Source organism: Eublepharis macularius, chromosome 7 (genome assembly GCF_028583425.1).
Source record: "Eublepharis macularius isolate TG4126 chromosome 7, MPM_Emac_v1.0, whole genome shotgun sequence".
NCBI classification, from domain to species: Eukaryota; Metazoa; Chordata; class Lepidosauria; order Squamata; family Eublepharidae; genus Eublepharis; species Eublepharis macularius.
This window is the reverse complement of record NC_072796.1, coordinates 115,383,532-115,396,220: the sequence shown is the minus strand read 5'-3', so window position 1 is coordinate 115,396,220 and position 12,689 is coordinate 115,383,532. Positions and strand designations below refer to the sequence as shown.

Here is a 12,689-nt window from a genome sequence, read left to right as displayed (position 1 = left end):
AGATGCATCAGTGAAAGAAAATACAAGTACTATACAATGAAAAAAAATGCCATCTTCATTTTAACAGACGTTTCAGGTTAAGAAAGTGGACAGGAACATACTGCTACATACAAATGCAAAGCCTAGTGACTAAGGTACTGTATCTGCTAAAATATAAAGTGCAAACTGAGCCAAATTCTTCAAAAATATTGAACTTTAAGGCGAATTTTACAGCATAGTTGAAACTTTTTGCAAGTTATATTTTAGCATCTACATCTGCAATAGCATATAAGAAAAAAAGGATACACAGGTGCTTTTGAAGCTATTTCTAAAATGCTTTTCCGTATAGTTTGTGACTATTTTCCTTAAAATCTACTATACAGTGCAAACCATATGTGCTACACAATAACTATACAATAACATTACAAATGACTTTAATATAAAGTTTTTTTTAAATAAAAAATAACTACAGCTATGAATACTGCTGGTAAAATAAATTAATTGTATTGAAAATGGCACCAAGATTACACTTTACTAATGGACTGAGATGGAAGTACACCTTTAAAGTCTTCAACTCAGCAATAATGAATAAACGCCTGATTGTCCAGAAGTAATACAAACAGCTCTCTCTTTCAACTGTATGGAATAATGTACTAAACACAGGTACCAAAGGAGGACCAGGGATTTTATTTGACATGTTCTGCTGCATGTGATGAGCAATAAAACTTCTTATGAGTTATAAAGTTTGATAGGTTGTTGAATTGGATGTCACACAGACGACAATACTTTCCACTTGTAGGAGCCTGCGTAGAACCATTCACACCTTTTGATATACTAGATAATTGTTCTTCTGCTGCAGGAATTGTTGGAGAGACATTTTCATTGGCAGCTAAAGCATTATCAGAGGCCCAAGATGGAGATTTATGTCCATCTTCATGCTGCTGAGGATTCTGGGAAATGTTCTCTTGCTGTGGATTGGCCACAGGCCTTTCTTCCTGTTTTAGTCCACCATTAACTATTACCATGCCTCTGTTTTTTGGCAGAAGTGGCAGAGATTCCTTCTTCTGTACAGGGCACCCATTTGAGGGGGTCTGGCTCTTCAGAGATTCACTTTCTGCATTTGTACTTTGATCTGCATCATTATTATGAACAACAAGGGAACTGGAAATATAATCGCTTGGCTTTATTCCGTAATATGGAGAAAGCTGATCTGCTCCTTTAGCTTTCTTTATTGCTCCTGGATAAAGGCATTGTGGAAGAAACAAGTGTTTGTTTTCTTCTTTTGTAGCAATTAGCTGAGCAGCTTCACTAAAGACTTTAAGTCCTTGAAGAGTTGCTAAATGTGTAGAAAACAAGTTTCCATTGGGAGATGACTGTTTTGAGTTTCCATTTTTATCGCATTTGATTATGCTTCGTTCATAGCTGACCTCAGGGCTGTTGCGTTCACTTTCTGGGTTTTGAAATACCTTGCCATCCAGCTGTCCCATTTCATTACGTTGATGCACAGTGACAGGACAAAAATTCTGCTTATGGGCCAAGTAATTCTCTACCTTGTTAAAACTGATCTTGCACACGGTGCATTCATGGTAGTCCAACAACCTTTTAGGGGAAGTGGATGTCCTATCAGACTGGGACAAACATTTTTTGCTTAGATCTATAGGTACATCCATCTCCAAGCAAGAAACTGTTGAATGTGGCGTGTCACATTTTGAGGCGGGGACACATTTATTAATGGACAATGACGTTTCTAAATGCTTTGAAACTATTCCTGGAAAGATATCGCATCGTGGATGGTAGCACTCTCCTAGATTATCTGTTGGCTCCTGTGAAGATGTACATGGGTTTGCAAGATTAGCCACTTCAAGAAATCGCTGTTGAACGAGTTGTGGCCTCTGCTCCTGCTCTGGTAGGCACATCTCATACATCTTCCTTCGCTTGCGGGTACGCATTGTCCTCTGCATGGCAGGCACTTTGCTGGAAGCAGATCTCTTAAGTGGAGGATCATGGCGTGTAGCACAGTAATACTGCTTGTGAACCATGTACGTTTCATGCCTACTGAAAGTAATATTGCAAGCTTCGCATGTGGTTTTGTTGGGATCACTTTCTCCTTCTATTAGTGGACCAGTAGTTGGGTTCTTGCCATCCAAAGGTTTCCCATTAATTTTATCATCGTTGTTGGCAGCATTTGACAGCTTCTTCACCTGTGAAGAAAAGTCTTTTTCATGCCCCTTACTGTTTGGCCCAATCATGTCTAATACAGTAGAGGAGTTGATACAGGATGCCTGAAGGAGCTGATTTTCTGGGTCTGAAGTGTGAGGCGTGGCATTCAAAATATTGATTGAATTTTGACCATTGTTGGGACTAACAGCCTCAGGCAGCTTTTCTGAAACACTGGTGAAATCCGGTGACTTTGCCATCTGTTGCCATCGACTGCTACAGTAATGTTTTTTGTGTACTAAGTAGTTGTCCAAATTGTTGAATGTTATGTTGCACTCAAAACAGGTAGCTCCTTTTGGCATTAGCGGGCTGTAAATGACAGGGGGGTAGCTGTTACTTCCGTGCCTCAGCCGCCGATGAACCAGCTCAGACATTTTGGCTAAGATCTCCGAAGCCTGAGGAACCACTGTGATGTCCTGGGGGAAAGCAAACTGCGAAAGAAAAGGCCCCATGGGGAAAGATGGGCCTAAATTAGGCTGCACTGGGGAAGAAGCAAGCCGTGGGCTAGAGGGTTCAGATTTAATTTTAGTATAGGAAAAGCTTTGCTTGGTTGTGGTGGGTTGTGTTTCTGGCCTCTGACTGGGAAGGAAAAGGGGAGTCTTTTTTTCACATTTGTCAAGCTCAGTGTCAGAACTCGCATCCTTTGTGTGCATTGGCTTTTGACCCTGGGAGCCATCATTTCTGTTCAGTGGATCTGTAGCTGACTGCAAAGCCTCTTCATTGCCACTTGGAGAGTGTTCAGTGTCGCTTTCTCGCTGCAGCTTGTTGCCTGGAACATGAAGGTCTTGGTGCTGCAGCAGCTCCCTTTGAGTCTGGAAGCCAAAATGGCAGTGAGTACATCTAAAGGCAGCTTGAGTGAGATGTGAGAACAGGTGCTGATGGAAGTTGATCACGGAGTCTGCAGTGTAGCTGCAAACTGTGCATTTCAGATTCGCGCCAGAGGGAAGAAACTCTTCCATTTTTACTCCTGTGGATTAAAAAAAACACTGCAAGTTAATATTTGTCTTTCTTCCAACAGTATAAGTAATTATAATAGGACTGCAAAAAGAAGAGGGAAAGGGGGGGGGAATCAATTTCTTCTGAAATTAGCCTAGTTTGAACCATAGGCCAGATGGAGTCTTTGCAAGAGATTCCAAATTAATTTCGCTGTTGTGCTACTAGCACTTGCATCAGTTAGAAGATCTGCATTTTTGTACTTGCGCTGACTGATACCACTCAAATGTATGGTGAGAATAAATCCTCCTGCAAAATTCTGGTAACAGCAAGCACTTAATGAGAAACTGAAGAGAAGCAGGTGGACCAAACTGATGCTTCTCAGATTCTGACTGCATTCCTGTATTTGCTGAGTGACAGGAGATGAGAAGCTGGTGAGTATGACAGGCACACCACAATTAGGATGGCCAGAATACTGTTATTTGTCATTCACAGCATGCTTCCAACTTGGCCAGTACAAGAACTAGAATAATCTCCCTGCTGACCCTCAGCCTAACTTTTTTTCCCTTGGGAATTTCATTTTTAAAATTAGCAAATGCAAATTCTCTGAATTATGAAAGAAAACTTGAATTAAAGAAAAGTTGTATATTCAAGTATCAGGATTGTAAAGTGTCTTAGAAGAAGGTTTAGGGCCCAGAAGTGAATGGAATTGCTAATCTATCAGGAATTCTTATAAGGGGCAATTGCAACAAACTGTATGAAGTACTTCTCTGTTATTACCTCACCAAGTTACTTCTTGCTTATCCTCTGATACTAACAAGCAACTGACAATCCATGTACAGCCCATGGGCTGCAAAATTGGCTGGTCAGATCTGCACCATTTAGACTACTTCTACTTATATCTGTCAAAGCATGTAATTTTAAAAAAATCAGACACTGTTATAAAAATTAATATCCAGAACGGAATATAATTGCTGCAACATATAACAGAAATATTTGATCTTGGTGTTTGGTGTACCTTGGGAACTTTTCTTGAGCATGCTCTTGAAAATGTGCAAGTCTGAAGCATCCAAGGAAAAAGTAAGTCCAGTGGAGCAAATGTTTCACTTACCACTGTGAGAATTTAGATGAATTTCCAGGGCCCTGGCATTCGAAAAGCTTTTGGTGCACTGTGGAAAAGGACAGACGCTAGATATCTGCTGAATACTCTCGTCATTTTCTTCTGATAGTTGAGCTCCTTCTCGTTGTCTCCCGCTGCAGTAGTACATGAGGTGAGCCTGCAGATTTCGCTCGCTCCGATACCAAATACCACAAGACTTACAGGGGAAGATATCCTCTATGAGAAAAAAAGAAGTAACAAGTACAAGTAAGTCATAGTTTCGTTTTGCCAGCAAATCTTGAGTGCAACAAGTTTAAGCTGCTTCAGCATCTTATTTTAAAAATATCCATTCAACAGCAGGCTGACAGCACAGCATATGATTAATAAACAAGACATATAAGTTTCTAGAAACTCAGTGTAAGAACTTGTTCTCAGTCTGGCCACACAATGAGAGCCAAACTAGACAAGACGCCTGACACAAGGAGGATACGTGTCAGTTTTCTGCAAATTTCCATGGGAAATGTAGTGAGAAAGAACCTCTGCCAGGGAGAAGAGGGAGAGAATCCCTCTTCTCCCTGGCAGAGGTTCTTTCTCTAGATGTCTCGTCTAGTCCACTTGGCTCCCTCTGACTGCCAAGTGCATTTAGAGGAGCAAGGGGAGCATGCTCCCTCTTGCCGCTACTAGCGTGCTTGGCTCCCTGTGACTGCTGCCACCACATTCGGCTCTCTCTTGCTGCTGCCGGCATGCTCAGCTCCCCCTGGCTGTGAAATTCATTTAGGGGAGCAAGGGGAGTGTGCCGGCAGTGAGAGGGAGTTGAGCATGCCAGCGGTGGTCAGAGTGAGCTGACCATGCTGACAGCAGTGAGAGGGAGCGCACTCCCCTTGCTCCCCTAAATGCACTCGGCAGCCAGAGAGAGCCGAGCGCATCAGCGGGCAAGAGGGAGCTGAGCAGACCAGACAAGACACCTAGAAAAAGAACCTCTGCCAGGGAGAAGAGGGATTCTCTCCCTCTTCTTCCTGGCAGAGGTTCTTTCTCACCACACATCCCGTGGAAACTTGCAGGAACTGGACATGTGTCCTCCTCATGTCAGGCATCTTGTTTAGTTCAGTTCTAAGTGAATCTAACATTATTAATTACCTTGAAAACTAGGGCTGTTTATACAATATTAATAAATTAATTTTTTGAATTAGTCTAAAAAGGTGCTGCTGGTTAGCCAGATAAGTTTATTATTTTTGATACACAGATTTACAAAACCTGTAAATATCAGCACTATTTTAGAAGAGGCCATCCCCTACCTCATTCAGGCATAAGGGGATGAATCCAACATAATGACAGTAATACACACATATATCTCTTGTAACCAAAGATGCCTTTTCACCACAAGTATTGTTTTATTATGTTGCAAACATTTTCAGATTTAAATAATTAAATGAGAGATTAAAACTCATACAACTAACCAGGACTTTTTTTCTGGGAAAAGAGGAGGTGGGACTCAGTGGGTTGCCCTAGGAGAAAATGGTCACATGGCTGGTGGCCCTGTCCCCTGATCTCCAGACAGAGGGGAGTTTAGTTTGCCGTGGCATGGAGGGCAAACTAAACTCCCCTCTGTCTGGTGTTCAGGGGGCGGGGCCACCAGCCATGTGATCATTTTCAAGAGGTTCCGGAACTCTGTTCCACTGCATTCCTGCTGAAAAAAGGCCCTGCAACTAGCCATTCAAGCTATATTTAATCAAGTGGTGGCTCTACTAGAAACATCTCCAGAGATGAACGCCAGGCAATTAAGATGCTTAGTCAGGAGAGAAACAAACTGTAGCTGCAATCTTAGGGACACTTTCCTGAGAGTAAGACATGGAATAACTTTTGAGGAGACCTGCTTAGGATTGCTCCCTGTGTGTATCACACATTCCTGAAATATATTATCACAGGTAGCCAGACCTGCTCCTAATGTAACTCTGTCAATGAAGATCAGCCAAGAGGTGACAGATGGCATTTTGATCCCCAAACTATTCCTGATCAAAATGGGTCTGGATAACCAGTTTCTTTCAAGACTTCCTGAAACTGTTTAGCCATCACTTTGCCCAAGAATGGAATGTTGGCCATCAATGGTAATGTTTTCAGTCATCTGTGTCCAAGAAGGCCTTCTTCAGGCAGGATCTCATGATTCGCTCTTTTTAAATGAGAGAGCTGCACCCTCCAGCACGGATGTATTTATTACCCGCCTGAACAACTTGACAAACCTGTTATGACCTCGTCTTCTGATCAACCTTCTTACCAGGCCAGTGATTCAGACCAGAGCCGGAGCGCCCCTTAGCCTATTTAGGCTGCGGGTTGAGAGAGCTGCATTGCTGGATCAGTCAGTCCACTAGGCACAAGCCCTGTGCTTCAAGCTCTAGCATCCAGTCTCAGCCACTCTGTGCCTCTGAGGCTAGCTGGCCAAGTGAGTGACTGAGTCACAAGGAGTCCAGTTGACCAGGTGCAGAACATAACCCAATCTACTATCAGCCACAAAGGGCAAGGGTTGATCCTAGACACAGTGGGTTGTACACTTGTTTGCAGCCTGTCTACTTCATTAGGGCTCACCAACAGAAAGTCATCCATACAAATAGGTCCAGACTGTCTTCCAATAGCATCCTTAGACTGGGCTAAATTAAGAGGATTTAATTCATTGCTATATATTTAAACTGAACTCCATGTCTAATTCTCTCCATTTAGTTATTTAGAAATAGTCATTTTGAGGGTTAAGACTGAAGACATAAAATAATGTATTTTTAGGGGAAAATATAAAGAATAACTGGCATCTGATGTAATGAAAAAAACCTGCTGGACATTTTGTTCAATTCATATGATAAAGCCAACAAAGACATCTGTTATTTCAAGCCAGCCAAACTAATCAATGGATTCTTCTGTCATGGAGTGCAGAAAATGGCTAATATCAAAGCTGTGTTCATGAATGGGACAGGGTAAGTCTCTGCTTTGATTTGGGCGCAGTCTAAACGAGCAGTTCATTATATGTTACATCCATTCTTGCACCATACCTCTTTAGAATGTAAGCAAGGCAGTGCATCTTGAACACCAGTCAACAGTTTTAAAACACTGTACATGCCAGGCATCAAGCTTGGCAATTTGCTGTCTATATATTGTGCATGTCTATATCATTTTTTTCCCAAATTTGGGTGAGCATCCAGTCGTTCAGAAGTGTAATCTTCCACCTGCAGCTATGCAGAATCCTAACAAGCTTCTAAAGACTTTCTTTTTATTGACTTGAAGCTTTTCCTGACAAACTCTGAAAAAACAGGCTGAGTAGATTGCTGACCTTCTGAGATGGGGTAAGAGTGCATACCTACAAAATGTATTGCATTATATTATATTTTGAAACAAAAGTGGTAGAGTGCTCACTGTTGACAATGGCCGTCGGCAAAATGGAGGCCATGGCAGCTTGTTGAGGGAGCAACTGTATGGAGTCCAGCAATCGAGCAGGATACATCCCCTCTGTTAGAGTCATCTGAGTGGCAGCTTGCAGCCTTGAGTCAAAATCTACAACAAAGGCAATTAGCTCTTCCCCTTCAGCAATGGCTTTCGTTGTTGTACACCATAGCTGGCCTCCTGTAAATACAAACATACATACAAAGTAGGGAAAAATTAATTGGCAACTATTATGTTTTACAGCACATCGTGTCCTGAGCTGTGTTCTAATTTGGGTGGTTACATTTGGTCAAGGAAATGAAAGACAACCCTCTTTTCACGTCTCTGTCAGAGTGCTTAAAACAATGCTTTGAGGCATCCAGGCTGAAAATAGTTAGAAGCTGCATAACCGAAATGGCAAAGGAATTATAACAGTTCTGCAACTCTTCTATGATCCATTAAATCACTTAATTACAGCCCTTTGTCTCATCAAAATCTGGCATTCCCATTCAAATTATTTTTTCACCGGTTTCTGTCTAGTCATTTTATTAAATTTCCTGGAATTTCTTTCATGCCAAGGTGGAATATCTGCAATGTGTCTTCGGCAGAATACCCATGCATATGAAAACAGTATATGACAGAAATACATAGATATCTTCGTAAGGTCACCTCCCCACCCTCTGTATTTACTACTGATGCTCTTTTTCTTTTTTAAAGCTCACCTTCCCTTATATAATAATACAGTAGTTGTGTGGACTGCTTTAGGTTCCTTAGGCAGACCAAACTTCCTGTTCAGATATGCCAAAGATCTGTTTCATAAAGTCTTGTCCAAATAAAGCTTTGTTTTAAAGGCAACTTTCTTCAGACAGCAAGATACACTGTAACCCTATGCTTCAAGTGTCACATGCAGTGTATTGAAAAGAAAATTAACTATGCAAGTAATGCACTAATGTATTTGAATGTGATAGTGAATGCTCATTTATTTAACATGTTTAGACAGGCACAGCACTTATATTGTGTTATCTCTACTCTCAGGCCTAGATACATATCCAGTACAGTTATGGCTGAAATAATGTTGAGTACTTTGTATGTTATAAAGACTGTTCTTCCACAGCTTTTGTGTATATATAGCAAAAACTATAGGTTGTATTCATTAAGCAGGGGGGGCAGGAATTGGGTACCAGTGTGATAAGTAATATTGCTGTGTTTATCTTTCAGCATAACTGCCTTTTCAACTACACTTCATTTTCCCCCTTCCTCAAAGAGATTACAGTTTTAAAACAACTTGTTGCAAAAATCTGTTGGAAGAGATAACAACAGTGTATGATATGCAACAGCTAAATAGAAGAATTAGGACATTGTTTTAGAGGAATCTTGGACAATTAATTAATCCAGTCCTATTAGCTTTCAAAGAAGAGCAAACAAAACAGCGTCACTGACAATGTGTTTGAGAGGAAAAAACCAAGGCTTAGCTTCCAGACCTCAAAGTGATGCAGAAGTTTCAAAGAAAAAAAGTTTCTTGTATTTGCCCTTTGCTAGTAATACAGCTGGATTTGTCTATAAAGATTGCAAGTGAATTTATTAGAAGATAGTGACTATAATTTCAAGGTTTCCTGCTTTCTATAATTCAGGATATAAAGAGTTTCTCTCACTCTGGCAATGTACTGCTTGTGTAGAAACTTCAAATTCTTTGAAAAACTGCATCATGGAAATAGAGTAAATCGTGGCAAAGTAAGGAAGTATTTGCAGATTTGTTTACTTTGTGTCATTTAACTGAATCACTGAATCATTATGTTTTCCAGATATACACTTTCTTGCATAACAATGCAGTCCTAAGAACTGGGGTTGCCAAGTCCAGGTTGGGAAATTCTTGAGATTTGTGGGGGAGAGAAGCCTGGGGGCAGAATTTGGGGAGGGGAGGGATCTCAGAGGCGTATAATGCCATAGAGTCCACCCTCAAAGCAGCCATTTTTTCCAAGAGAACTGATTTCTGTAGTCTGGAGACCAGTTGTAATTCCAGGAGATCTTCATGCTCTTCCTGGAGGTTGGCAACCTTACTAAGAACAGTTTCCTGCAAGTAAGTCCCATTGAACAGAGCTGAGTAGAATTTTGAGTAGGCCTCCTTAGAATTGCTCTCAAAAACTCCTAGAGTCCAGGGCATGTACAACATTTCCCTTAGAGTGCACTCCTAAACTAAGTTACCTCTTTCTATTCCCACTGATTTCAGTGGGAACCATTTTCACATGCCCTTAAGATCTACTAAAATAAAACAAAATACAGAAATCTGTATAAGCCCTTAAAGCAGCAGTGTGTTTACCAGGCTAAATGACAAATTTAGATGGGTAATTACTCCAGTGGTCATCCTACAGTAGACAGCTCTGGTAAGAAAATATCTTTTCTGACATTATTCTGTATCTTTTTGCCCGCAATGAGTGAAAACTTTCAGCTACAGAAGACACCGCGTCTAAAACTGCCAAAGCCCTATCATTTCTCTCTCTTTCACACATTTTTCTGTGCCTGAAATAATTTTATCCTTCTGTCAGCTTAATATACTCCTCAAAACCCACTTCTCATACCAAGATTCACCTGTGTTTACACAGGTTTTTCTGGTCCCTGGATGATAAAGTATAACTGGGCCCCATTTCTCCTTCAGTATAGCCCGTTTCTTCTCTCTCACATCCCTTCCATTTTACCCCTCCCCTTCACCTTTACCATTTTGTCTTTAACCACTCCCTTTTACATTTCAATTTGCTTACTTTGCTTAATTATTTTGTAATTCTTTGTATAAAACCAGAGATAACAAATATGCCTTCCATCATTTTATATGGAGTGCTAGTCAATAAAATTGGCATCTGACTTTTGTCCAGACAGAACTGTTTACAGCATGCAGTGACATAAAATTCCAGTTGTAGGAAGACCAAGGTACAAGGAACTCCTGTGGATTTTTTTCTGGACTAGTGTCTTTCACTTCTTTGGTACCATATTCATAGAACTAGAGGAGTTAGCCGTGTTAGTCTGTGGTAGCAAAATCAAAAAGTCCAGTAGCACCTTTAAGACTAACCAATTTTATTGTAGCATAAGCTTTCGAGAATCAAGTTCTCTTCGTCAGATGCATGGTACAGAAACTGGTCAACTGGACCTTTCCTTGCCTACAGACAGCCCCCGCAACCTTAAACGACTTCTCACCCACAATCATGAATCGGCCAGCAGAGTCACCAGCACAGGTACCAGGCCCTGCAACAGACCCAGATGCCAGCTCTGCCCCTATATCTACCCAGGGAATACAATTACAGGACCCAATGGCATCAACTACACTGTCTCTGGCTCTTACAGCTGCTCATCCTCCAATCTGATATATGCCCTCATGTGCCAACAATGTCCTTCTGCTCTGTACATTGGACAAACCAGCCAACCTCTACGCAAAAGAATAAATGGACACAAATTTGACATTAGAAACAGAAACGTCCAGAAACCAGTGGGAGAACACTTCAATCTACCAGGACATTCCATCAAAGACTTAAAGGTCGCTGTAGTTCAACAGAAACCTTTCAAAAACAAAATCCAACGGGAGGCTGCTGAATTGGAATTCATAGGCAAATTTGACTCTGTCAAGCTGGGACTGAATAGGGACTATGAATGGTTATCACATTATCACAGGTAACAGATTTCCTTTACAGAGGCGGGGTCTGGGGGAGCCCAGTGGCGCCTGGCATGGGCTTTCGGGGACCACAGTTCTCTTTGTCAGATGCATCTGACGGGGAGAGCTGTGGTTATCAAAGGCTTATACTACATAGGAATTGGATGGTCTAGCTGTTTTACTGCTGCAAACTAACACGGCAAACTCCTTTGAAGCCTCACCCAAGCCAACTGACCCCCACACCAAAAGGAGATGTTTACATTTACTAGCAAAGGAATGTTTTGGTTTCATCCTCCCTCTCCCCCCCCTAACTGCACCTTCTCTCTCCTCCCCTCCTCCCCCCTCCTCTTCTATATTTGACCAGTTTCTGTACCATGCATCTGACGAAGAGAACTTGATTCTCGAAAGCTTATGCTACAATAAAATTGGTTAGTCTTAAAGGTGCTACTGGACTCTTTTTGATATTCATGGAACTGGCTCCCAATAATCCATACTTTTCTGCCGTTCTGTCCAACACAAAGCTGGCAAGACCTCTCCTGTTGTGTCTGTGCAGAAATTCAAATTCAAATTCTTTGAGATATCCATGGATTGGAAACAGTGGCTTTAAAAAATGCGAGAAAGAAAAACTGGGGGAGCAACAACCAGCAGACAATACTGTCTATAAGGAAGAAGAAGAAGAGGATGCAGTTAAGAAGCTGTGCTGCATCGAAAACGTGATGTGAAAAAATCCTAAATTAGGATTTTCTCTGTTCTTTACCTCTTTGATGATCTTCAACTAGGGTTGCCATGAGCTCTTACCCTCCCGGTGGAAGTGATGTCATTGCAGCTGGTGGGAGCGCTCCTGCTGTGTGCTGGCCCAGGAGGTTTTTTTGCTTCCCAGGCCCATTCCCTGGACCTTTTCCTACTGCTGGCCAGGTGAATGGCGGTTGGGGGGGGGGCAGAGGCTAGGACCAGGGAATCCTCCGCCTCCTGGCAGCCCTATCCTCAGCAGCAGATGAAACTAATACAACTTCTATTATATACAGAGGAAGGCCTGAACTTTCTATTCTTCATAACATTTATGATCCAGGCTCATGTGAAAACAGCTGCAAATAGGAAGCTTATATATGTCCTTCATAACTACTGTCAAAAAACTGTAGTGAAGTGCACTGCAAATTGTGAAAGAAACTAAGAGAGAGACAGTTCAAAGTTGATTGCATTTTGGAAATTCATGCTCCTGCTACAAGCATCCATTGCTTCAAATATCTCCAACTCCTGCCAATTTTTTTAATGTGCTCTTTTTATTATTTATGAAATCAGTGCCTGCAGAATGTCATGAGGGCCTCTGCTGATAAACTCTAATTAAGATTAAGACAAGTCCTTTGGAAAGGATCCCATCATTAGCAAACATGATAAACACACACAAAAAATACTCCCTACTTG

General features: G+C 41.5%; 1 protein-coding gene across 1 annotated transcript; it reads right to left on the bottom strand.

Moving 5' to 3' along the window:
- Positions 1 to 486: 486 nt before the first annotated feature.
- ZFPM2 (zinc finger protein, FOG family member 2) lies at positions 487 to 7,786 on the bottom strand. The gene is made up of 3 exons (XM_054984610.1): positions 7,625 to 7,786; positions 4,241 to 4,465; positions 487 to 3,163 (listed from the first exon to the last, which is right to left on the bottom strand). Exons 1-3 carry the CDS (start codon positions 7,728 to 7,730, stop codon positions 666 to 668), a joined length of 2,829 nt encoding a protein of 942 aa, XP_054840585.1. The 5' UTR covers positions 7,731 to 7,786; the 3' UTR covers positions 487 to 665.
- Between the last annotated feature and the right edge of the window lie 4,903 nt (positions 7,787 to 12,689).